This window comes from Mustela putorius, unplaced genomic scaffold, assembly GCF_011764305.1.
Source record: "Mustela putorius furo isolate JIRA1106 unplaced genomic scaffold, ASM1176430v1.1 tig00003858_pilon_pilon_pilon, whole genome shotgun sequence".
Lineage (NCBI taxonomy): Eukaryota > Metazoa > Chordata > Mammalia > Carnivora > Mustelidae > Mustela > Mustela putorius.
The window spans coordinates 6,017,316-6,044,337 of NW_025422010.1; the positions used below are offsets into that span (position 1 = coordinate 6,017,316).

The following is a 27,022-nucleotide window of genomic DNA, read 5'->3' on the forward strand; positions in this document are numbered from 1 at the left end:
CATGATCTCAGAGTCCTGGGATCGAGCCCCACATCGGGCTCTCTGCTCAGCAGGGAGCCTGCTTCCTCCTCTCTCTCTGCCTGCCTCTCTGCCTGCTTGTGATCTCTGTCTGTCAAATAAATAAATAAAATCTTTAAAAAAAAAAAAATTTCCCAGTATTTTTTTTTTTTAAGGTTTTATTTATTTATTTGACAGACAGAGATCATAAGCAGGCAGAGAGGCAGGCAGAGAGAGAAGGAAGCAGGCTCCCTGCAGAGCAGAGAGCTCGATGCGGGGCTCGATCCCAGCACCCTGAGATCATGACTTGAGCTGAAGGCAGAGGCTTTAACCCACTGAGCCACCCAGGCACCCCCAAAATTTCCCAGTCTTAACCCCAGGTCCCATAAATTGTCATCTTATCTTATCTGGAAACGGGGTCGTTGCAGATGTAATTAAGGATCATGAAATAAAACCATCCTGGATTTTTAATGGGCCTTTAACCCAAAGAGCAATGTCCTTATAAGAGAAAAAAGAGTTACCAGGACACAGAGACACTGAGAAAAAGACCATGTGAACATGGAGGCAAATATTCAGATAGTGCCACAAACTAAGGCAAACCAGGAGCTACCAGAGGCAAGAAAGGAGCCTTTGAGGGAGCTTAATTAGCCCTTCCAATACCCTGATTTACATCTGCTGATCTCTGGAGCTGTGAGAGTAAATTTCTATTGTTGCAGGCTACCAAATGTTGGTAGTTTGTTCTGGCAGCCCTAAGAAACAAATGTAAACATTAAAGCCTAAAATGCATAAGGACTGAGAGAGGGAATGCCATCTGAAGACGCAAGGAGAAAAATGCCATCTGTAAGGCAGAGAAAGAAGCACAAGGAGAAAACAACTCTGCTGAAACCTCAATCTCTGACTTTTCTAGAAGTGTAAGAAAATAAATTTCTATTGTTTGAGCCAAATAAGTAAATAAATAAATAAAATGTGTAAGAATCAAAATATCTCCTTAACTCAGAAAGCTTATAAAAACAGTAGTTAAAATATGAGTATTCCAACAGAAAAAAAAAAGACAAAGAAACAAAGTCATGCCATTTAAAAACAGATAACTATTTTTCATATAGAATACTAGCAAAAATTAAAAAGAACCAGAGTGAAATGGAGATTAAAAGAATAATAGATAAGATCAATGAAACCAAGAGTTGGTTCTCTGAAAAGATAAAACTGACAAGACCTCAGAGAGACTTATCAAGATAGAGAACTCAAATAAATAACATTAGAAATGAAAGAAGAAAAGTTACAACCAACACCACAGAAATACAAAGGATTATAAGAATACTATGACATATTATAATCCAACAAATTGGACAATCTGGAAGAAATGAATTAATTTCTAAAAACATCCAATCTTCCAAGACTGAATCAGGAAGAAACAGAAAATCTAAATAGACTGATTACTACTAACAAATTAATCAATAATCAAAAAACTACCAAAAAACAAAAATCCAGAACCAGACAGCTTCACTGGTGATTTCTACCAAACACTTAAAGAAGAGTTAACACCTATTCTTCTTAAACTGTTTCAAAAAAATAGAATGCTTCCAAATTCATTCTACCAGACCAACATTAATCTGACACCAAAATTATAGACCCATATCCCTCATAAACATAGATACAAAATCCCCTAAAATATTAGCAAACCAAATTCAACAACACATTAAAAGGATCATTTACTATGATCAGGTGGGATTTATTCCAGGTATGCAAGGATGGTTCAATATCCATACCTCAATCAACACAATTACTAAAATGAAGGCTAAAAATAATATGATCATCTCAATAGGTACAGAAAAAAATATTCGACATAATTCACTATCTATTCATGACAAAAACACCAAAAGTGGGTTTAGAGGAAACACCTCAACATAATAAAGGCTATGTATGACACACCTTAACTAAATCATACTCGATGGTGAAAGCTGAAAGCTTTTCCTCTAAGATCAAGAAAAAGACTTGTCCACTCTTACCACTTTTATTCAACATAGTCTTGGAAGTCCTAGCCCAGCAATAAGATAAGAAATGAAATAAAAAGCATCCAAATTTTAAAAAGGACCAAAACTGTCACTATTTGCATATGACATAATGCTACAGATAAAAAACCCTAAGATCCCACCAAAAAAACTATAAAATAAATAATCTGAGTAAAGTTGCAGGATACAAAATTAATATACAGAAATCTGTTGCTTTCTGAAGCTAATAATGAAGTAGCAAAAAGATAAATTTTTTTAAGTTCTATTTAAATATCAAAAAGAATAAAATACCTAGGAATAAATTTAATCAAGGAGGTAAAAATCTATACTTCAAAAACTGTAAGACACCAATGAAAGAAACTGAAGACAACCCAAATAAATGGAAAGATAAAACCATGTTTGTGGATTGGGAAATACTGTTAAAATTTCCCTACTACCCAAAACAATCCACAGATTAAATGCAAGACCTACTAAAATACCAAAAATGTTTTTCACAGAACTAGAACAAACAATCCTAAAACTTGTTTGAAACCACAAAAGACTCCATATGGCCAAAGCAATCTTGAGAAAGAACAAAGCTGGAGATATCACCATCCCAAATTTCACCCTATACTATAAAGCAATAGTAATCAAAACAGTTATGGGGTACCTGGTTGTCTCAATAGGTAGAGCATGCAATCTTTGATCTTGGGGTTGTGAGTTCAAGCCCCACATTATGTATCGAGAATACTTACAAATAAAATAATAAAAAAACAAAGTTATGGTACTGACACAAAATAGACACAGAGATCAATGGAACAGAATAGAAAGTCCAAAAATAACCCACACTTAGTCAGTCAATTAATCTATGGCAGAAGAGGCAAGAATATACAATAGTGAAAAACAATCTTTCCAATAAGCAGTGTTAGAAAAACTAGACAGCTACAAGCCAAAGAATGAAACTGGACCACTTTCTTTCCCAATATACAAAAATAAACTCAAAATGAATTAAAGTCCTAAATATAAGTCCTGAAACCATAAGACTCCTAGAAGAAAACATAAGCCATAATCTTTTAGACTTCAGCCTTAGCAATATTCTCCCACAACTGTCTCCTCAGGCAAAGTAAACAAAAGAAAAAGTAAACAATGGGGACTACATGAAACTAAATAGCTTTTGCACAGTGAAGGAAACCATCAACAAAATGAAAAAGGAATCTACTGAGTAAGTGAAAGTATAAATAAGTCATATGTCCAAAAGGGGTTAATATCCAAAATACATAAAGAACTCATAAAACTCAACAGTAAAATAATATCAAACAATCCAATTAAAAAATGGGAAGAAAACATGAACAGACATTTCTCCAAATAACACCTACAGATGGCCAAAAGACACACGAAAAGATGCTCAACATCAATCATCAGGGAAATGCAACTCAAAACCACAATGAGATACCACCTCATACCTGTCAGAATGGCTAAAATAAAAAACACAAGAAACAAGTGTTGGTGAGGATATGGAAAAAAGGGAACATTTGTGCACTATTGTGTGGGAATGTAAACTGGTGTGGCCTCTATGGAAAATGTATGAAAGTTCCTCAAAAAAATCAAAAACAGGGATGCCTAGGGGACTCAGTCACTTAAGCATCTGCCTTCAATTCAGGTCATGATCCCAAGGTCCTGGGATCAGAGCCCTGTTTTGGATTCTCAGCTCAGGAGAAGCCTGCTTCTCCCTCTGCCTATAGCTCTGCCTGCCTATATACTCTCTCTTCCTCAAATAAATAAAATCCTTAAAAGAAAATTTAAAAAAAAGAAAACCTTTTGATCCAGTTATCCCACTGCTGGGTATTTATACCAAAAAAATGAAAATAGTAATTAAAAAGAATAAATGCACCCTCCAGGTTTATTACAGCATTATTTACAATAGCCGAAGAGATGGAAACAACTCAAGTGTCCATCAATAGATGAATGGTGTGGTGTACACCCTTACATACACAAGGAGCTAAAGGAAGATGTGGACAAACAAGAAAATGATCAATGCACAATATGCATAACAATAAAAAGATAATTTTTAAAAAGAGCTAAACAGATATTCTGGCACTGTAAGGTACAATAACTGAAGTGAAAAATTCACTAGAGGGGTTTGAAAACAGATGTGCACAAGCAGGATAAAGATACAGCAAACCTGAAGATAGGACAACTGAAATTACAAAGTTTCAGAAAAAATGAGCAGAGTCTAAGGAACCCAAGGAATATCATCAACACATTGGGGAATAAGAGCACTTTCTGCAAAACACAGAAGACAGAAAAAGGGAAAGAAATTATGGCTGTAATAAGTAATGCAAGAAGTACACACTACAGTATTCCTAATAATACCAACGTATTTCTCTTACAATTACCTTAATAAGTTTCTTTTCTTTAGCTTACTTTATTGTAAAAATACAGTACATAACTTGTATAACATAAAAAATACTTATCACTTCTTATGTTACCAGTAAGGTTTCCAGTCAATATGCTATTAGAAGTTAAATTTGGGGAACTCAAAATTAGTAGCTTCTGAGTTCCTAAGATGGCATTAAGGAAAATGGGCTGCTAATCTTCCCAAAAAGAGAACAGAAAATTGTCACCTCATGGTAACACAAACCACATGACCTTATGAAATGGGAAAAATAAGACATCTCATGAAATAATGTAACATACTTTATGGTTGACCCACAGGTAGGAATTTCCCCCCATCTAAACAACAAAGCTCAAATGCAAGTGCTCGTTCCACACTGTCTGGAACATCAGCAGCCAGAGGCCACTCCTACCACACTTGATGCCCTCCTCCAACCACAGCTGAAGGCATCAGGGCTTTGTAGTCAGAGGGTCTGAATGCTCCTCCAGAACCTGGTTATCTTACGATTAAATTCTTTTTTAGAAAATGGACTAGAAATGAATCATCAGAAATTATGTTTTCACTTAGAAAGACCTCAAAACTCCAAAGAGCTTTTTAGAATGTAACTCAATCTAGAACTTGGGGACTTCCTTCAGTAAGCATGATAAGATTCAACAGAAAGGATTCTGCCTTATTTTACAGTTATCCAAGTAATTCTTTTACTTTCCTACTATGTTTCACGAAGGAAGATGACCTTTGTATGACCTACAATACCAAGCACCACACCTATCACCAAGATGTTACCAATGATTCTTTTCATTAAAATGGCCTGACGAAGATGCCAAGCAATTTGCGAGTATTCAACAATATTAACACTACTGTTTTTTAATGACAAATAACTGCTGATTAGAAAATAATTATTATAACAGAACAAAGTCCTTAGCCTAAAATTAAATGGCCATGGATAGAAAGATTTATAAAGTTTATCAACTACCACATTTTGACAAAATGAAGATTAATATATGCAGTCTCCCTTTTCTCATTGGCTACCCCTAATCAGCTGAGGGCTGGACTATTAAACTAGATATATTAGAAATATAACTCTAAACCATCAGATGACTAAACATATGACCAAGTGCCCACAGCACTGTCCTAGAAGGATAAACCCATTGACTCTGAACACTTGTTCTGGTTGTCTGAGGCAAGGGGTTCAACTGTATTTGTACATAACTGGCTCTTTGGATGACTAAGAAATTCTTGAAGCTGCTGACTAGGCAACTTCTGGATAAGTAAAATACTCCTGTATAAAAGAAAGTACTATACTGTGGAATACAATCACTGTAATAAGAATTTAGAAAAATAAATGTAATCTAGAGTTACTGAAAAGTAACCAAGGCTTCATGAAAGATTGGAAAAATGATCATAATCAGGATTAGGGAAGAAAGGGAGAAAAGAAAACAGGAACAGGGATTTGTAGAAGAAACATATAAGAGAAAAACAGATTAATATGGGGTCAGATTATATTAATTTGAAACACTGAGGCATAGAAAATACTTATATGTATTATATACATTAAAAATTAAAACCCATTTTAACAAGATTAACCTGGTGTTGACAAATATAATGGAAAGGCACAATAAATCAGACATGAGGTAGTAAGCATCTTCAACTTTAGTAGTGGTTAAGGAAATAAACCAAGGAAATTAACCAAGTTAAGTGGTTAACTGAACTTGGTGGTTAACTTAACTAAGTGGTTAAGTGGTTAACTTTAAAGAAATAAACCAAAAGAAATTAACCAAGTTAAGTGGTTAACTTTAATAGTGGTTAAGGAAATAAACAGGAAACAATAAACTTAAGACACAGTCCTGAGAACACACTGAGAGAAATCAGTTTTCTGAGCTGCATTACCTTTAAAATGACAATCCCATCACCACTTACTGCCTTAATCACTCAAAGGATTACTATGAGGATAAGTGACTGTCTCTACATATACCAACACACACACTCCCTCTAAATTAAAAACCATCATACAATCTTGAGGTATACATTACTTTTAAAAAGGGGACAAAGAATTGGTTAAGAGTCAGAAATGACTATTAAGTTTCAAGTGTAGGAGTAATGGGTTGCTATTAAGAAATAGAAAACAAGGGGCTCAGTGGGTTGGGCCTCTGCCTTCAGCTCACGTCATGATCTCAGGGTCCTGGGATGGAGCCCTACATCAGGCTTTCTGCTCAGCAGAGAGCCTGCATCTCCCCTCCCCCTCTGCCTGTCTCTCTGCCTACTTGTGACGTGTCTGTCTCTTTCTCTCTCTTTCTCGGTCAAATAAATAAATAAATAAATCTTTATTAAAAAAAAAGAAAGAAACGGAAAACAAACATGCTTAAGCAAGGTTAAAGATGAACAGTTTGCTTTTTTATTTAATGTTTTGGTACCAAGCTGAAGAACTTTTCAAATCAATAATCTAAATGCAAGTCAAAAATATTTAAAATTAAGAAAATGTACATAATTATATATTAATATAATCTCAGTGATCTCAAAGATACATACCAACATACACATAAAACATTATCAATAGGGAAATTTCTTAATATTTTTTCTATGTTTTCCGGAAATCAACAGTTGTTACTTTGAAAAAAAACCTGATACAATTCAAAAGGCTTTTCATCCTTTTCAGAGAAAATTTGAAGAAAATGTATATAAACTTACTCTGCCACGATGTGGGACAATATCCTTCAAAATGTCTGCCCTTTCTTTCTCCTGTTCAGTTCTCTGAGTACTAGAAGAAAATGATAATACACCATCTACATGCCTTCTACTATCTCCATTATCTATATAATTACCTGAAATACAAGAAAAAAATTTAACAGAGCAATGTCAAAGTTTCAGTAATCTAAGAACTGCTTCGTACTATTCAAATTATTTTATGTAAACCTAGTAACTAACAATCATAGGACAAATATAGCAATTTGCATACAAGAAAAGGTAACCATCAGTAAGAGACAACAGGAAATATGACAAACTGTGACTACACAGTTCATTTTTAATTCTCAAATGTTTGAATAAAACATACTCATTTGTAATAAGTGATGTAAGCAATATACATTATGGTTTTTCTAATAATATTCTTTTGAAAAGTTTGAAGGAATTCAACAGTTAAAATAGGTTACACTATACCACAGAAATGAATTCTTTGGAGAAAAGACAAAGTCAAACAGAATTTAAGAACAATGGTATTAAGAAGGACACGTGTTATGATGAGCATTGGGTATTATACACAACTAATGAATTACTGAACACTGCATCAAAACCTATGATTTACTGTACGGTGGCAAGCTTAACATAATAAAAAATAATAATAAAATCTTTAAAAAAAAAAGAAAAAAGAACAATGGGGTCATATTTCCATACTTACTGGTCCCAGGCAGACAAACAACGTGGCCTATTTCAAACTCTCTGTGGGTTGTTTCAGAATTTCCTGAAGAGTGTGAGCCATGGGAAATCAGAGAGCTGTTACCTTCTGATTGAGATTTATAGCTACCATTTTCATTTGCCTGTTGAGAAAATATCTTAGCTGTATTAATTTTTTAAATTAAAACCAACAATTTTTAGGGGGAAAAACATGACTGAGAATGACTTCTTGACAGAAGGATGCCAAGTTATTAATGTAGAAGGAACTGGAAACATCACCATGGTGATTATTAGAAACAAGTGTTTCTAGGAGGCCTCAGCAATGATACTAAATCCAATTTGTGGAAGGTTCTTGGGGAATAGGAAGTTCACATGGCCTCAATGCATCATTCCTCAGAATACTTACTGACAACAAAGAAGAAAAGAAAGGCACCTACACAAAGTAGACATCTAGCCAACACCACATTAACCAAGATTATCAAACACAACATCACCAACAGTGGGACCAACATACTTCTATGTCTCCTGATGTGATTCAAGGAGAAGCACACATCATCCTTACTGTTTAATCTTAACCTGTTCATGATAAACATGCTTACTGGGACTTCTTGCCCAAATCCTTAATCTAATCAGGAGGGAGAAAAAGCAATCAGATATAATTAGCTTATGGTTCATTTTATAAAAACTTTAATAATATGGAAGAACTACTCCAAAGTGAAATACTGAAGAGATATGAAAACCAGAAGACCCTGTAACCCTTGATTAAATCCTAGATCAAAAACAATAAAAGGACATTTTGGAGACAACTGGGTAAATGTAAATATGGACTGTATATTCATTTACATTACTGTATCAAAGTTAGATAACAGAATTGAAATTATGCAAGAAAATATCTTCATACACAGGAGAAAATGTCAAAGTATTAGGGTGACTTGTCAAAAATATCCAAATTCCTCTTAAAAGTACCCATGGAAGGACAAAAAAAAACCCATAAAGATGACCAAATGTTAACAACTGGTTAAAATGGATGAGGGGCATACACATGTTCACTATGATATTCTTCAATTTTTCTGCAGAGGATGCAAGAGTAAGAAGCAGCAAGAAAGGATGGGCAAGGTATTTCTCATCACAAGGTATTTCTGATCATAAGGTATCATCTCATCACCAAAGAAAACCAAAAGCTTACACTTTATGGTAATATCTAATGAGACCAGTAATAGTTTTCTAAAGTCAAATTTATGAAAAACCATAAAACTAGAACATACCTGACATGGATCACTTGTTGGTAATTTAAAATCTTTTTCTGGATGTTCCTGTTCTAGGTCTTCATATATCATTCCTGGAATAGCCAGTTGTTCAAAGTAAGCCTCCAAATGTTCATCATAAAACTCTTCATCATCAATATCATCATCTATTGGTAAAGTGGGGGGAAAAAAGGAAATGTTTTAAAGTACTGATTGAACTACAAATAATATTTAATCAAAAAGGTTGATAAAGACTTCTGAGGAAGAAGGAAAAGTATGGGGGTCCCTAAACTTACCTCGTTATATGGATACAACTAGATACCACCCACGTAAGTATGAATAACCCAGTAAAAGACCCAAAGACTGCCAGAACAGACATTCCACAGCTAAATGTAGAGAAGAGGCCACATCAAAGAGGACAGGAAGGGCAGAGACACAGTCAGGAGCTAAATGAACCCATGGGAGAATCTTCAAAAGGGAGGGACTCCAAGGGTGCAGAGACAGGAGAGAAACCAACCCTCACACCTGGCACCTTACAAACCCCATGACATCTAACTTTGAAAAACATAGGGGTTAAATTTCACAAGTTCTTTCAATCACTGGGGCATATCACCTAGAACTTTAAAAATCAGTGGGCTCGGAGCCAAGAGGGCAAGAGAAAACTGAGTCCCTGCCTTTAAAAAAGACAGCACAACAAATAGCTCTGCAGAGATACAAACACAAAACCAATAGTCCAGAAACCATCTCCCTTCCCTACTCCCCAGCCTAGATACACAAACACCTGTGGGGACCAGTGGACAAAGACACTCGCTACGTAACTTGCTAACAGTGCACCCTGCACCACATTCTCCTATAGACACACCCCTTCCATTATGCCCTTGGCCGGAGCCCATCCAAAGCAGTGCCACAAGCCTGGCAGTGTGCAAGCAGCCCTGACAGGGGCCAGCACCACTCCAAAGGGATTTCTGCCCCAGGGAGAGGGGACTACAGCCATACACATATCAAGACTGTGGTGCCAGCAGTAGGCTTGAAGACAGACAGCTAATCTGACTACCAATCTACCAATGAAAGCTTCTCAGGGGAAAGCTCCCTGTAGTTTGGTGCTACCACAGCTCTGGCAAATACTTGGTCTGACTCACCTCAAGCCCAAGGCAGCCCCAGACTGCCCCAATATAACACAGAGACCAAACCCTGCTCATAACAGACAAACAGAAACTGCAGATGACTGCACTGAAAGCAAAAGGGGCTCAGCTCAGCCACAAACACACACAAGAGACAGCCCTTAAGCACCAGGCTCTGGTAAACAGGGGAAACTGCACTGGAGGGCACTACAGGACCTCTCTGTCATAAGGCTGCCACTTTCAAGAACAGGAGATGCAGCTGTCAAACCACATAGAAACAGACAGAGAGAGTTGGACAAAATAAGAGGAAAATGTCCCAAATGAAAGAACAGAACAAAAATCAAAGCAACAGACCTAAGATAAGTAATATTCCTATAGAGAATTTAAAGTTATCGTCATAAAGATAGGCACTAACTAAAAAAAAGACTAGAGGACATCAGTAAAACCCTTAACAAGGAAATAGAAAACAAAAAACAACCAAAGTTCAACAATATAATAAGTACAATTAAAATACATGGAATAAACAGATGGAATAAATAGACGAGATAAAGCAGAGGAATGGATTAGCAACCTGGAAGACAGAATAACGAAAAATAATCAAGAAGAACATAAGAGAGAAAAAATAATAAAAAAAGTGAAAATAGACTTAGGTAACTTAACGATATCACCAAATTTAAGAACATTCACAATATAGGGATCCCAGAAGGAGAAAAGGGAGTAGAAATTTATTTGAAGACACGAGCTGAAAACATCCTGAATCTGGGGAAGGAAACACCAAATCCAGACCCGGAAGGCACAGAGAGCCCTCAACAAAATCAACCCAAGGAGGTCCACAACAAGATACATAACAATTAAAATGGCAAAAAATAGAGATAAAGAGAGAATTCTAAAAGCATAAGAGAGTTGGGGTGCCTGGGTGGCTCAGTCAGTTAAGTATCCAACTCTTGATCTCAGCTCAGGTCTTGATCTCAGGGTCATGAGTTTAAGCCCCATGTTGGACTCCATGCCTTAAATAGATAAAAATAAAAATAAATAAAAGCAGCAAGAGAAAAGAAAACAGCTGCATGCAAAGGAATCCACATAAAGCTATCAGAGGATTTTTCAGCAGAATTCTTCTGCATGCCAGAGGGACCAGCATGATATATTCAATGGGCTGAAACGAAAAAACATGCAGCCAATACCCTATACAGCAAGGCTATAATTCAGAATAAAGAGAAAGTTAAAGAGTTTCCCCCACAAACAAAACTTAAAGGGATTCAAGACCACTAAACCAGCCCTATAAGAAATGTTAAAAGGCACTCTTTACTGGAAAGACCTTAAGTAGGAGTATGAAAAGTAGGAAGCACAAAGCAGTAAAAATAAGTACAAGAATTAGTCTACACATTCACAAAATAAAAGGATGTAAAGCATGACATATACCTAAAACATACACATATACCTAAAATGTGGAGGGGAGAGAAGTAAAGAATGGGTTGAAACTCAAGCGATCATCAAATTAATAGGCTGCCATATGCAGAAGCTGTTATATACAAATCTAATAATCACCACAAATCAAAAATCAGTAATAGATAAGGAAATAATAAAGAGAAAGGAATCCAAGTACATCACTAAAGAATGCCACCAAACCCTGAGAGAAGAGAGCAAAAGAAGAAACAGAGAACTATATATACAGACATAAAACAAATAACAAAATGGCAGTAAGTACTTATAAGTATTGATAAGTACATACTTATCAATCATTACTCTGAATGTAAATGGACTAAACACTTCCATCAAAAGTTGGGGCACCTGGGTCACTCAGTGGGTTAAGCCTCTGTCTTCAGGTCAGGTCATGATCCCAGTGTCTTGGGATCGAGTCCCGCATCGGGCTCTCTGCTCAGCAGGGAGCCTGCTTCCCCTTCTCTCTGCCTGCCTCTCCGCCTACTCGTGATCTCTCTCTGTTAAATAAATAAATAAAATCTTTAAAAAAAAAAAAAAGATACATGGTGACGGAGCAGATGAAAAAGCAAGACCCATCTATAAGCTCCCTGTAAGAGACTCATTTCAGGGGTGCTGGGTCGCTCAGTCATGAAGCATCTGCCTTCGGCTCAGGTCATGATCTCAGGGTCCTAGGATCAAACCCAGCATTAGGCTCCCTGCTGAGCAGGAAGCCTGCTTCTTCTCCCTCTCCCACTCCCCCTGTTTGCATTCCTTCTCTGTCTCTATCAAATAAATAAATAAAATCTTTAAAAAAAGAGAGAGAGAGAGAGAATCATTTCAGACCTAAAGAAACATGCACACTGAAATTGAAGGGAAGAAGCATTTATTACGCAAAAGGAAGTGAAAAGAATGCCAGGGTAGTAGACAAAACAGACTATAAAACAAAGAAGGTAACAAGAGACAAAGGACACTATATAAACATAAGGGGACAATCCAACAAGATATAACAATTATAAATATACATGCACCCACCATGGGAGCACCAAAATACATTAAGCAACTGATAACAAATATGCAAAATGTAATCAACAGTGACATAGTAATAATAAAGAGCTTTAACACCCCATTTACAGCAATGGACAGATCATCTAAACAGAAAATCAACAGAGAAACAGTGACTTTGAATGACACACTGAACCAGATGGATCTAATAGATATATTCAGAATATTCCATCCTAAAACAGATACTTCACAAGTGCACAAGAAATATTCTCCAGAATAGATTACGTATTAGATCACAAAACATGCCTCAACAAATTCAAAAACACTGAAGTCATACCATGCATCTTTCTTACCACAACACTATGGAACCACAAATCAAACAGAAGAAACCATCTGGAAAGAACACAAATACATGGAAGTTAAATAACATGATACTAAGGAATAAGTGGGTCAACCAAGAAATCAAAGAGGAAATATGTAGACAAATGAAAATGAAAATACAACAGTCCAAAATCTTTCGGATGCAGCAAAAGCTGTTCTAAGAGGGACATTTATAACAATAAAGACCTAACTCAAGAAGCCAAGAAAAATCTCAAATAAACACTCTAACCTTACAAATAAAGGAGCTAGAAAAAGAACAAACAAAACCCAAAACCAGTAGAAAGAAGGAAATAATAAAGATTGGAGTAGAAATAAATGAAATAAAAATTAAAAAACAATAGAAGAGATCAATAAACCCAGAAGCTGGTTATTTGAAAAGATCAACAAAAGTGACAGATTTTTAGCAGTATTCATTTAAAAGAGAGAAGGCAAACAAAATCAGGAATGAAAGAAAAGAAATAACAACTGACACCAAAGAAATACAAAGGATTTTAAGAAAATATTACAAAAAAGTTACATACCAACAAATTGGGACAACCTAGAAGAAATAGATGAATTCATAGAAACATATAAAATCCCAAAAGTGAATCAGGAAAAAAAATAGGAAAACTGACTGATTACCAGCAAAGAAATTAAATCAGTAATCAAAAACACCCAACCAAAGTCTAGCACCAGATGGCTTCACAGGCGAATTCTACCAAACATTTAATAGAAAGTTAGTATCTCTTCTTCTCAAACTCTTCCAAAAACTAAAAGAGGAAAGAAAGCTTCCAAATTCATTCTATCATTACCCTGATACCAAAATCAGATAAAAATACTACAAAATGGGCACCTGGGTGGTTCAGTGGGTTAAGCAGTTACATTCAGCTCAGGTCATAATCCCAGGGTCCTGGGATTGAGTCCTGCATTGGGCTTCCTGCACCATGGAGAGCCTGCTTCTCCCCAGCTTGTGCTCTCTCTTGCTCTCTGACAAATAAAGAAAATCTTAAAAAAAAAAAAAAAAAAATCCATCTTAAAAAAAGAAAGACAAAATGGAAAAACTCACCTCAAAAAAGAAAACAAGAGATAGTACTGACTGTTAGAGACCTAATCAGTATGGACATAAGAAAGATGTCAGAACTAGTGTCCAGAAAAATGATTATAAATATACCAGCTGGTCTTAAAGAAAAGAGAGAAGACACTAGAGAATCCCTTTCTGGAGAAATAAACTAAAATCTAATCAAGTCAAGATCAAAAAGTTATTCTAAGATACAATAAAAAAAAAAAAAATGGAGGCTCAACCTGCTAGGATAAATGATGCAGAAGCAAGTATTAGTGATATAGAAAACAAAATGGTGAAGGATAAAGAACCTAAAAAAAAGAGAGAGAAAGAACTACTGGATCATGAGGGGAGAATTTAAGTGATTAGTAATCCTATAAAGCAAAACATTATTAGAATAATTGGGATGCTACAAGAAAAAGAGAGATGAGCAGAAGGTATATTAGGGCAAATTACAGCTGAGAACGTCTTTAATCTATGGAGGGAAATGGGCATTCAAGGCCAGGAGGCACAGAGAATCCCCCTCAAAACCTATAAAAACAGGTCAACACCCAGACATCTAATAGTGAAGCTTGCAAATTTCACGGATAGAGAAAATCCTGAAAGCAGCTCAGGACAAAAGGTCTCTAACCTACAAGGGTAGACACATAAAGCTAGCAGCAGACCCATCCACAGAGACCTGGCAGGCCAGAAAGGACTGGCATGATACATTCAGGGTGCTAAATGAGAAAAATATGCAGCCAAGAATACTTTATCCAGCAAGACTATCATTAAGAATGGGAGTAGAGATAAGAGTTTCCAGGACAAAAAGAAACTAAAAGAATTTGTGATCACTAAATCAGCCCTGCAAGAAATAATAAAGGGCATCCTGTAAGCATAGAGAGCCCAAAAGTAACACAGAACAGAAAGGAACAGAGACAATATACAAAAACAATGACCTTACAGGTAATACAATGGAAGTAAATTCATATCTTTCTCTGAATGTAAATGGGCTTAACACCCCAATCAAAAGACACAGTGTATCAGACTGGATAAAAAAAGGAAGACCCAGTGATATGCCGCTCACAAGAGACTCATTTTAGACCCAAATACACCTCCAGATTTAAAGTGAGGTGATGGAAAACCATTTATCATGCTAATGGACACCAAAACAAAGCTGGGGTGGCAATTCTTACATTACACAAAATAGATTTTAAATCAAAGACTGTAATAAGAGATGAGGATGGACAGTATATCATACTTAAAGGATCTGTCCAAAAAGAAGATTTAACAATTGTAAATATTTATGCCCATAACATGGGAGCAGCCAATTACATAAGCCAATTAATAACAAAATCAAAGAAACACACTGGCAATGATATAATAATAGTAGGGGACTTTAACACTCCACTCACTGCAATGGACAGATCACCTAAGCAAAATATCAGTAAGGAAATGAGGGCTTTGAATGACACATTCCACCACATGGACTTCACAGATATATTCAGATATTCCATCCCAAAGAAACAGAATACACATTCTTCTCGAGTGCACATGGTATATTCTTCAGAAAAGATCACATCCTAGGTCACAAATCAGGTCTCAACCAGTACCAAAATACTGGGATCAATTTATGCATATTTTGGACCACAATGCTTTGAAACTGGAACTAGATCACAAGAGGAAAGTTGGAAAGAACTCAAATACATGAAGGTTAAAGAGCATCCTACTAAAGACTAAATGAGTCAACCAGAAAATAAGAGAACAATTAAAAGAATTCATGGAAGCAAATGAAAATGACAACAAAATTGTTCAAAACCTTTGGGATACGGCAAAGGCAGTCCTAAGAGGGAAAGACATAGCAATATAAGCCTTTCTCAAGAAACAAGAAAGGCCTCAAATACACAACCTAACCCTACACCTAAAGGACTGGAGGAAGAAGAGCAAATAAAGCCTAAATCCAGCAGGAGAAGAGAAATAATAAAGATCAGAGCAGAAATCAATGAAATAGAACCAAAAGAACAGTAGAATAGATTAATAAAACCAGGAGCTGGTTCTTTGAAAGAATTAATAAGATTGATAAACCCCTGGCCAGACTTATCAAAAAGAAAAGAGAAAGGACCCAAATAAATAAAATCACAATTAAAAGAGGAGAGACCAAAACTAACAACCAAGAAATACAAACAATTATAAGAACATATTATGAGCAGCTATATGCCAACAAATTAGACAATCTGGAAGAAATGGATGCATTCCCAGAACGCATGAACTACCAAAACTGAATCACGAAGAAACAGACACCTGAACAGACTCAAACTGGGAAAGAAGTGGAAACAGTAATCAAAAACCTCCCAACAAACAAGAGTCCAGTGCCAGATGGCTTCCCAGGAGAATTCTACCATAACATTTAAAGAAGAATTAATACCTATTCTTCTGAGGCTGTTTCAAAAAATAGGAATGGAAGAAAAACTTCCAAACTCATTTTATGAGGCCAGCCATTACCTTGATCCCAAAACCAGACAAAGACCCTACTGTAAAGGAGAATTACAGACCAGGATCCTTGATGAACACAGATGCAAAAAATCTCACCAAGATATTAGCCAACAGGATCCAACAGTACACCATGACAAAGTGGGACTTATTCCTGGGCTGCAAGGGTGGCTCAACATCCACAAATCAATGTGATACACTACATTAATCAAAGAAAGGACAAGAACTGTATCATCCTCTCAACAGATGCAGAAAAAGCATCTGACAAATACAGCATCCTTTCTTGATCAAAAGTCTTCAAAGTGTAGTGATAAAGAGAACATACCTCAATATCATAAAAGCCATATATGAAAAGCCCACAGCAAATATCGTTCCCAATGGGGAACACCTGAGAGCTTTTCTTCTAAGGTCAGGAACACAGCAAGGATGTCCACTATCACCACTGTTGTTAGACATAGTACTAGACGTCCTAGCCTCAACAATGAGACAATTAAAAAAATAAAAAATAAAAGGAATCTGAATTGGCGAAGAAGTCAAACTCTCACTTTTGCAAATGACATGACACTCTATGTGGAGTATACAAAAGACTCCACTCCAAAATTGTTAGAACTCCTACAGGAATTCAACAAAGTAGCAGGATATAAGATCGATGCACAGAAATCAGCTGCATTTCTATACACTAACAATGAAACAGAAGAAAAAAAAAATGAGTCAATCCCATTTATAATTGCACCAACAACCATACGATACCTAGGAATAATTCTAACCAAAGAGGGAAATGAACTGTACTCAAAAAAGTATAGAACACTTATGAAAGAAATTGAGAAAGACACAAAGAAATGGAAAAACGTTCCATACTCATAGATTGGAAGAATAGTTAAAATGTCTATGCTACCTAGGGCAATATATACATTCAATGCAATCCCTATCAACATACCATTAACTTTTTCCAAGCGCTGGAATAAACAATCCTAAAATTAGTATGGAGCCAGGAAAGACCACGAATAGCCACAGGAATGTTGAAAGAGAGAACCAAAGCTAGCAGCATCACAATTCCGGACTTCAAGTTCTATTACAAAGCTGTAATCATCAAGACAGTATGATACTGGCACAAAAATGACACCTAGATCAATGGAACAGAATAGAGAACCCAACTCTATGGTCAATAATCTTTGACAAGCAGGAAAGAATACCAATGGAAAAAAGAGTCTCTTCAACAAATGGTGTTGGAAAAATTGGACAGCCACATGAAGAATTATGACAGTGGACCATTTCCTTTCACCAGACACAAAAACAGACTCAAAATGGGTGAAAGAGCTAAACTTGAGACAGGAACCCATTAAAATCCTTGAGAACACCAGCAGCAACCTCTTCAACCTTGGCCCCAGCAACTTCTTGCTAGACACGTCTCCAAAAGCAAGGGAAGCAAGAGTAAAAATGAACTATTGAGACTTCATCAAGATAGAAAACTTTTGCAAAGCAAAGGAAACAGTCAACAAAAGCAAAAGACAACCGACAGAATGGGAGAAGATATTTGCAAATGACTTATCTGATAAATGGCTAGTATTCAATATCTAAAAAGAACTTATCAAATTCAACACCAATAAACCAAATAATCCAATCAAAAAATGGGCAAAAGACATGAACAGACATTTCTCCAAAGAGAACATACAAATGGCCAATAGACACATGAAAAAATGCTCCATATCACCTGGCATCAGGGAAATACAACTAAAATCACAATGAGATACCACCTCATACCAGTGAGAATGGCTAAAATTAAGAAGTCTGGAAATGACAGATGTTGGCGAGGATGAGTAGAAAGGGGAACTCTCCTACACTATTGGTAGGAATGCAAGCTGGTGCAGCCACTCCGGAAAACAATATAGAGGTTCCTCAAAAAGTTGAAAATAGAACTACCGTAAGACCCAGCAATTGCAGTACTGGGTATTTACCACAAAGGTACAAATGTAGTCCAAAGGGGCACCTGCATCCAAATGTTTATAGCAGCAATGTCTACAATAGCCAAACTATGGAAAAAGCCCAGATGTCCATCAACAGATGAATGGATAAAGAAGATGTGGTATCTATATACAATGGAATACTAGTCACCCATCAAAAAAATGAAATCTTGCCATTTGTAAGACATGGATGGATCTGGAGAGTAGTATGCTGAGCAAAATAAGTCAGAGAAAGACAATTATCATATGATCTCACTCATACATGCAAATTAAGAAACAAAACAGAGGAGCTTAGTGGAAGGGAGGGAAAAATAAAACAAGACGGGATCAGAGAGAGAGACAAACTGTAAGAGACCTAATCATAGGAAACAAATTGAGGGCTGCTGGAGGAAAGGTGGTGGGGGACGGGGTAACTGGGTGATGCACATTAAGAAGGACACATGAGGGGCGCCTGGGTGGCTCAGCGGGTTAAGCCTCTGCCTTCCGCTCAGGTCATGATCCCAGCATCCTGGGATCGAGCCCCACATAGGGCTCTCTGCTCAACTGGAAGCCTGCTTCCCCCTCTCTCTCTCTGCCTGCCTCTCTGCCTACTTGTGATCACTCTCTCTCTCTCTCTCTGTCAAATAAATAAATAAACTATTTAAAAAAAAAAAAAAAAGGACACATGATATAATGAGCACTGGGTATTATATAAGACTGATTAATCACTGAACTCTACCTCTGAAGCTAATTATATACTACATGTTAATTTAGTTTAAATTTAAATTTTTTAATTAAAAAATGAGGGAAAATAAAATTTAATTAACCTAATCAAAAAACCCCACTAATTTGAAGGGCTTCCAGCACCCCTATGTTTACTGCTCATTATTTAGAATAGCCTAACTATGGAAGCAATCCAAGGGAGTCTCCATCTTCCTCCCTCTCTGCCTGCTGCTTCTCCTGCTTGTGCACGTGCTGTACCTCCCTGACAAAATAATAAATTAAAAAATCTTAAAAAAAAAAAAGGCAGGAAGAAAAAAAAGAAAATAGTGTGCCAAAGGATAACTATCAAAAAGGGACAGATAAGCATGTCACAGGAGAAGTAAAAATAAATTTCAGGTGAACTAATGATTAAGTATAAAGTGAAACCTCACATATCTGATCTTGAGAAAGAAGCAACTAAGGAAAATATATATAGCAAAGTTGAATACTAATAGATATGAATAAAAATTATTCAACTCCCATCAAACCAAAAAGATGTATATAAATAAAACACTACCTGGTTTTTAATATTCTAAAATCCAGCCCAGCAAGGCCAGGACTAGAACTAGAACTCTCAGTCACTAGTAATGGTATTATAAGATGTCACTGCCTTTTCAAGAGGATAATTTTGCAATCATTAAAAGCCTTAAAAATGCTCTTAACTTTGGACTTCAGCATTTCACCTCTAAAAAGCTAGTCTACTAAAACAAAGATCTGTATGAATTCAGTCAATGATTCCTTATTTACAATGCCATAATCTGAAAATATTTTAAAAATTTGGCAGGAAAATTCTGAATCCTGAATTCATAATTTTTATTTATCCCACTCAGCTCAACAGCCTGGCCTTCAAAGCTGTAATTAATGTGGTCCCTTCCTAATTGTCTGAGTTTATTCCCCAAAATAGCCTTCTACAGGTGCTGTAAACTTCCTGCACAAAACCACAAAGTCTGGTCATTCTCCAAACATGGTCTAAAATGCCCCCACCATAGCACCTTTACAGATGCTGACCCACTTCCTGAAATATAGTTCTCTTCACAAATCTATGTTAAGGCCTATTACGGGCCTCTTCATGAAAAAGGAAAACCGGCATCCCCTTTTTAATAAAGCTTCATAAATACTTCCCTCGATGAGAACTAATTTGTCACCCTCCTATGATTCCTGCACGATTTGTACTGTTGAAATATACTTAAGGTATCAGAGGGTTAGCTGTGCATCTCTTTTCTCACTTGACAGAACTTTCAGAGAGCAGAGGCTAAATATTTCATTGTTCCTCCAATTTCTTAACGAACTGCTTTATACTCCGTACCCTAATGATAATAAACTGAGGGTGAACATAATCATATCAGGTTTCATATTGCACAAGTTTTTAAAAATTCTACCAATGGAAGTGCCTGCAAGTGCTGATAGGGAGGAAGTAAAGGAGAAGATAGAAACAAAAGGCTGGCATAGTAACTATGAAACAAAGAAGCAGAAAGACATGGAGCAGCAAGGTAAGGACTAAGAAAACACAAGTCACTTTACGGTACCAGAAGAATCCTCCAAGCTCGTCAGTGATGTAAGTTTCTCATCTTCTAATAAACTAATGTGGCTTAAGTCACTGGGCGGATTCTTCTCTTCAAAATGTTTCCCAGAATGAGGTACAACAATCTGTAAAACATAAAATGCCAAGTAACAGAAGCAAACTTCATTACTCTGAGGACCACAGTACAAGGTTGCAAAAAAGACCACCAAATGTGCTCAGTATTTGTAATCCACAATTTAAGCAATGAAGGTCTAGCTGTTTTATGTGTATCAATAATTTTCTTCCTGCCCCCATGCCTCTCTCCTCCCCTGATCCACCCACTGAGACACTGTTAAAATTTAGCATCTCAAAATGTACATACAAGCTCAGAAGACCTAGTAATAGTTAGGACACTAATATCCAAATGAATATGAATACAAGGCTTGCGGTAGGAAGTGAAGATAGAGCCAAGTTGGACTCTGCAGCCTATACTAGAATCACTGATTGTTCTACTTCTCAACTCAGGGACAACATAATCCTAAAGGCACACAGCAGGTTGTTAAGGGCATTCAAGGCCAACAAAAGGTAACATTGCCTTCAACTTTATTTCACAATCTTATTAAATTTATCTTTAAAATTAGATTGCAAAATACACAATTTTTAAGATAAAAGCACGGGCTCGCTATATAACTGCATACTTGCAGAAAACAGTGAATTATGCTCATAAAGATCAAAGATGTGGCAATGAAAGAAACAATGAACAAACAAACAAAAAAAGAAAAAAACAGGAACAGATTCAAACACATCTGAGAACAAAGTGGTGGTTCCTGGAGGGGAGAGGGTGGAACAATGGCTAAAACAGATGGAATACATAAAATCCCAGTTATAAAATAGATAAGTCACAGGGATGAAAAGTACTACATAGAGAATATAGTCAATAATATTGTAGTAATTTGCATGGTGACAGAGAGTAACTACACTTCTGGTGGAGAACATTTATGATGTATAGAGTTGTTGAACTGCTTTGTTGTATACCTGAAACTAAGAGAACATTATATATGAACTATACTATACTTTCATTAAGAATAAGAAAAAGAGGCGCCTGGGTGGCTCAGTCCATTAAGTGTCTGGTCATGGTCATGGTCCCAGGGTCCTGGGATTATACCCCACATTGGGCTTCCTTCTTGGAATATTCCTTTGAGGAGCCATGTGGAACTGGTGGGGCTGACAGCTGTATGTATATACATACACACACACACACACGCACGCACACACACACACACATATATGTACACTGATGTATATGTATACACACACACACACTCACAAAGAAGTGGACCTGAGTGCAGGCTCAACAAACAGAGTATTTTATTCCAACCTACCCCTTGACAGTGATTTACATAGGGGAGAACTTAGGACCCAAGTGAGCCCATTAGAGTTGTCTTTTTTTCTTTCCCCTCAAAGAAAGTTCATGGTCTTTTTTTTTTTTAAGATTTTATTTATTTATTTGTCAGAGAGACAGCAAGAGCAGGAACACAAGCAGGGGGAGTGGGAGAAGGAGAAGCAAGCTTTCTGCCAAGCAGGGACCCTGAGACAGGGCTTAATCCCCGGACCCCGGAATCATGACCTGAGCTGAAGGCAGACGCTTAACGACTGAGCCAACCAGGCACCCCAGCATGGTCATTTTTTTTATCACAAATGTTAAGAATGTAGGCTTGCTACAAAGAAAGACAGCTTCCTGATCATTCAAGTAATCACTGAGTGCCAACTATGTGCCAGGCACTCAGGATACAATAAACAAAACAAAGATGGACACATGGGTGGCTCAGTCAGTTAAACATCCACCTTCAGCTTAGGTTATGAACCCAGGGTCATGGGATGGAGTCCCACGGGGGGCTCCCTACAGGGAGCCTGCTTCTCGCTCTGCCTGCCATACCCCCTGCTACTGCTCTCTCTGGCAAATAAATACAACCTTTTAAAAAAATAAAATAAATGAAACAAAGAGAAACCTTTACCCTCCCAGAGCCATCTTTCAAGAGGGAGCCAGCATGGAGTGAAACAGAGCAAAAGTAGAAAAGTCCTAATGACAAGGAAGCCCTGGACCAGGACTACACTCACGTGCCGATTACTTGAGGCAGTAACGTGGATCTCTGCTATTTAAAGTACAAGACTTCAAACTGAAATTACTACTGTTTAATACTTGCACATGTGAAATGGAAACTTTCACTCTCCCAGTTACACTCCAGAAATTGGTAACATATAAAAGATTACCTTGTTCTCCTTATTATCCATCCATGGTTGTAAACAAAAATCAACAGGTGAGTCTGTTTTACAAAACAAAAATAAGTGAGACCAAATTATTTTATCAATAAAAATGCAATAACCCCTAAAAGTAGCAAATTAATGAACTAAACATTTTTTCCCTTTAGTAGAATAGAGCACTTTTATATGATGGTACAAGAAGTTATCACTGGTCAGTTTAATTAAAAAACTATCAGGGTGGGAAGTATGAAAAATTATACATATGCCAAAAAAACACTCACTATGAATCTAATCAAGGCTTTAAAGCTAACTTTTGCTTTACAGAGGATACAGGGAAGAGAGAAACAAGAAAAATGACAGCATGACTAAACAGACAGACAAATCCAAATCATGGGACAATCTACAGGGTCACAAACTGAGCTTTTTTCAACAGGAACTGACTTGGGACATACAACAAATAATATACTTGAATTGGACTCCAATTCAAGCAAACCAACCTGGATAATTAGTAAAATGAATATGGACCAGAGTACTATATGATAATAAAAGAACTGTTAAGTCTGTTAGCAGTGTTAATAGCACTGTGCTTATGTAAGAAAACATCTGTATTTTTACAGATGCACACTAAAATATATAGGAATAAAACAATACTTGAATTTTAAAATATCAGAAAAAAGTAACACAAAACAGAAGAGATAAAGCAAGTATGACTAAATCTTATACTAACTGGGACTGTGATATAAGTATATGGGTTTTTTTAATGGACATAAAATTTGCATACCATGAAATCACCACTCTCCTAAAGCATTCAATTCCCTAGTTTTTAGTAAATTCTCAAGGCTGGACAACCATAAACACTCTTTAATGCCACAATATTTTCATCACTCCAGAAAGAAACACTGTATCTACTAGCAGTCATTCCCCATTCTCCCCTTTCCCTGGCCCTGGCCACCACACATCTACTGTCTCTATGGATTTGCCGATCCGATCCGATGTCTACATATATCTATGGATGAAAAGATCCTACAACATGTGGCCTTTGTATCCATCTTCCTTCACTTAGCCTAATGTATTCAAAGTTCATCCATATTATAGTACATATCAATACTTCACTCCATTTTAAGGCTCAGTAATATTCCACTGTATGAAGTTTTTGCATTGTTTCCACTCTTTCACTATTGTGATTTATGCTGCTATGAACATTCATGTACAAGTTTTTGTGTGGACATATGTTTTCATTTCTCTTGGGTATATACCTAGGACTAGAACTACTGGCTCAAACAATAGTGTAATTGTTTAATGTTTTGAAGAACTGTCAAACTAGTTTCACAAAAACTGCATCATTTTAACTACCCACCAGCAATGAATGAGAGTTTTAATTTCTCCATATCCTCACCACACTTGCTATTTTCCAACTTTTTGATTATAGCCTAAACCCAGCAGGAGTTAATAAGCCTAAACCCAGCAGGAGAAGAGAAATAATAAAGAGCAGAAATCAATGAAACAGAAACCAAAAGAACAGTAGAAGAGATCAACGGGGACACCTGGGTGGCTCAGTCAGTTAAGCGTCTGCCATTGGCTCAGGTCATGACCCTAAAGTTGTGGGATTGAGTCCCACAACAGGCTCCTTGCTTAGCAAGGAGCTCTGCCCCTCCCCTGCTGTGCTCTCTCTCTCCAAAAAATAAATACAATCTTAAGAAAAAAAAGAAGAAGAAGAAGAAGATGATGATGATGAGATCAACGAAACTAGGAGCTGGTTCTTTGACAGAATAAATAAGCTTGTTTAAACCCCTGACAAAACTTATCAAAAAGAAAAGAGAAAGAAACCAAATAAATAAAGTCACAAATGAAAGCAGAAAAATCACCACCAACACCCAAGAAATACAAACAATTATAAGAACGTATTACGAGCAACTAAATGCCAACAAATTAGGCAATCTGGAAGAAATGGATGCATTCCTAGAAAAGAATAAACCACCAAAACTGAACCACAAAGAAACAGAAAACCAAGAGATCCATAACTGGCAAGGAAATGGAAACAGTAATCAAAAACGTCCCAACAAACAAGAGCCCAAGGCCAGATGGCTTCCCAGGAGAATTCTACCATAACATTTAAAGAAGAATTAATACTTATTCTTCTGAAGCTGTTTCAAAAAATAGGAATGGAAGGAAAATTTCCAAACACATTTTATGAATCCAGCATTACCTTGACCCCCAAACCAGACAAAGACCCTACTAAAAAGGAGAATTACAGACCAATATCCCTGATGAACACGGATGCAAAAATTCTCACCAAAATATTAGCCAACAGGATCCAACAGTACACTGAAAGGATTATTCACCATGACAAAGTGGGATTCATTCCTGGGTTGCAGATTGGCTCAACATCTGCAAACCAACGACTGTGATACACTACACTAATCAAAGAAAGTACAAGAATCGTATCATCCTTCCAGATGCAGAAAAAATTATTTGACAAAGTACAGCATCCTTTCTTGATTAAAACTCTTCACAGTGTAGGGATAGAGGGAACATATCTCAATATCATAAAATCCATATACGAAAAGCCCACAGCGAATATAATTCTCAATGGGAAAAACTGAGAGCTTTTCCCCTAAGATCAGGAACACGGCAGCGATGTCCACTATCACCACTGCTATTCAACACAGTACCAGAAGTCCTATCCTCAGCAATCAGACAACAAAAAGAAGTAAAAGGCATCCAGATAGGCAAAGTAGTCAAACTCTAACTCTTTGCAGATGATATGACACTACAGGTGGAAAACCCAAAACATTCTAATCCAAAATTGCTAGAACTCATACAGGAATTCAGCAAAGTAGCAGGATATAAAATCAATGCACAGAAATCAGTTGCATTTCTATATACCAAAAATGAGACAGAAGAAAGAGAAATTAAGGAGTCGATCCCATTTATAATTGTATCTGAAATTATAAGATACATAGGAATAAATCTTACCAAAGAGGCAAAGAATCTGTACTCAGAAAACTATAGAGTACTCATGAAAGAAATTGAGGAAGACACAAAGAAATGGAAAAACGTTCCATGCTCATGGATCAAAGGAATAAATATTGTAAAAACGTCTATGCTACCTAGAGCAATCTACAGAGGTAATGAAATCCCTATCAACATACCATCAACTTTTTTCAAGTGCTGGAACAAACAATCATAAAATTTGTATGGAACCAGAAAACCCCAGATAGCCAGAGGAATGCTGAAAAAGAAAACCAAAGCTGGTGACATAACAGTTCCAGACTTCAAGTTCTATTCCAAAGCTGTGATCCATCAAGAGAGCATGGTCTTGGCAAAAAAACAGACACACAGATCAATGCAACAGAACAGAGAACTCAGAAATGGACCCTAAACTCTATGGTCAAGCATTCTTTGACAAAGCAGGAAAGAATACCCAATGGAAAAAGACAGTCTCTTCAACAAATGGTGTTGGGAAAATTGGACAGCCACATGCAGAAGAATGAAACTGGACCATCTCCTCTCACCATACACAAAAATAGACTCAAAATGGCTCAAAGTCCTAACTGTGAGACAGGAATCCATCAAAATCCTTGAGGAGAACACAGGCAGCAACCTCTTCGACCTTAGCTGCGGGAACTTCTTAGACATACAGCCAAAGGCAAGGGAAACAAGGGTAAAAATGAACTATTGGGACTTCATCAAGATAAAAAGCTTTTGTACAACAAAGTAAATAGTCAACAAATCCAAAAGACAACTTACAGAATGGGAGAAGATATTTGCAAATGACATATAAGATAAAGGGCTAGTATCCAAAATCCATAAGGAACTTATCAAACTCAACACCAAAAAACAAAAAAATTCCAATCAAGAAATGTGCAGAAGTCAGGATGCCTGGATGGCTCAGGTCATGATCCAAAGGTTCTGGGATCAAGTCCTGCATTAGGCTCCTTGCTCAACAGGGAGTGTGCCTCTCCCTCCCATTCTGCCTGCTGCTCCCCCTGCTTGTGCTATCTCTGACAAGTGGATAAATAAAATCTTTTTTAAAAATAAAAATGGGGAGAAGACATGAATAGACATTTCTGCAAAGAAGACATCCAAATGGTCAACAGACAAACACATGAGAA

At 36.7% G+C, this 27,022-nt stretch overlaps 1 protein-coding gene across 7 annotated transcripts in view; it reads right to left on the reverse strand.

Moving 5' to 3' along the window:
• Positions 1–27,022, reverse strand: part of CEP192 (centrosomal protein 192) — a 123,942-nt gene that overhangs the window by 80,283 nt on the left and 16,637 nt on the right. For all 7 annotated transcript variants that reach the window (XM_045065349.1, XM_045065350.1, XM_045065348.1 and 4 more), the window contains 5 exons: positions 22,917–22,969; positions 20,671–20,791; positions 9,033–9,178; positions 7,772–7,910; positions 7,066–7,199 (listed from right to left, as the gene is read on the reverse strand). In XM_045065349.1, the coding sequence (XP_044921284.1) occupies positions 7,066–7,199; positions 7,772–7,910; positions 9,033–9,178; positions 20,671–20,791; positions 22,917–22,937 (561 nt within the window). In that variant the 5' untranslated portion in view covers positions 22,938–22,969. The remainder of the gene's footprint in view (positions 1–7,065; positions 7,200–7,771; positions 7,911–9,032; positions 9,179–20,670; positions 20,792–22,916; positions 22,970–27,022) is intronic.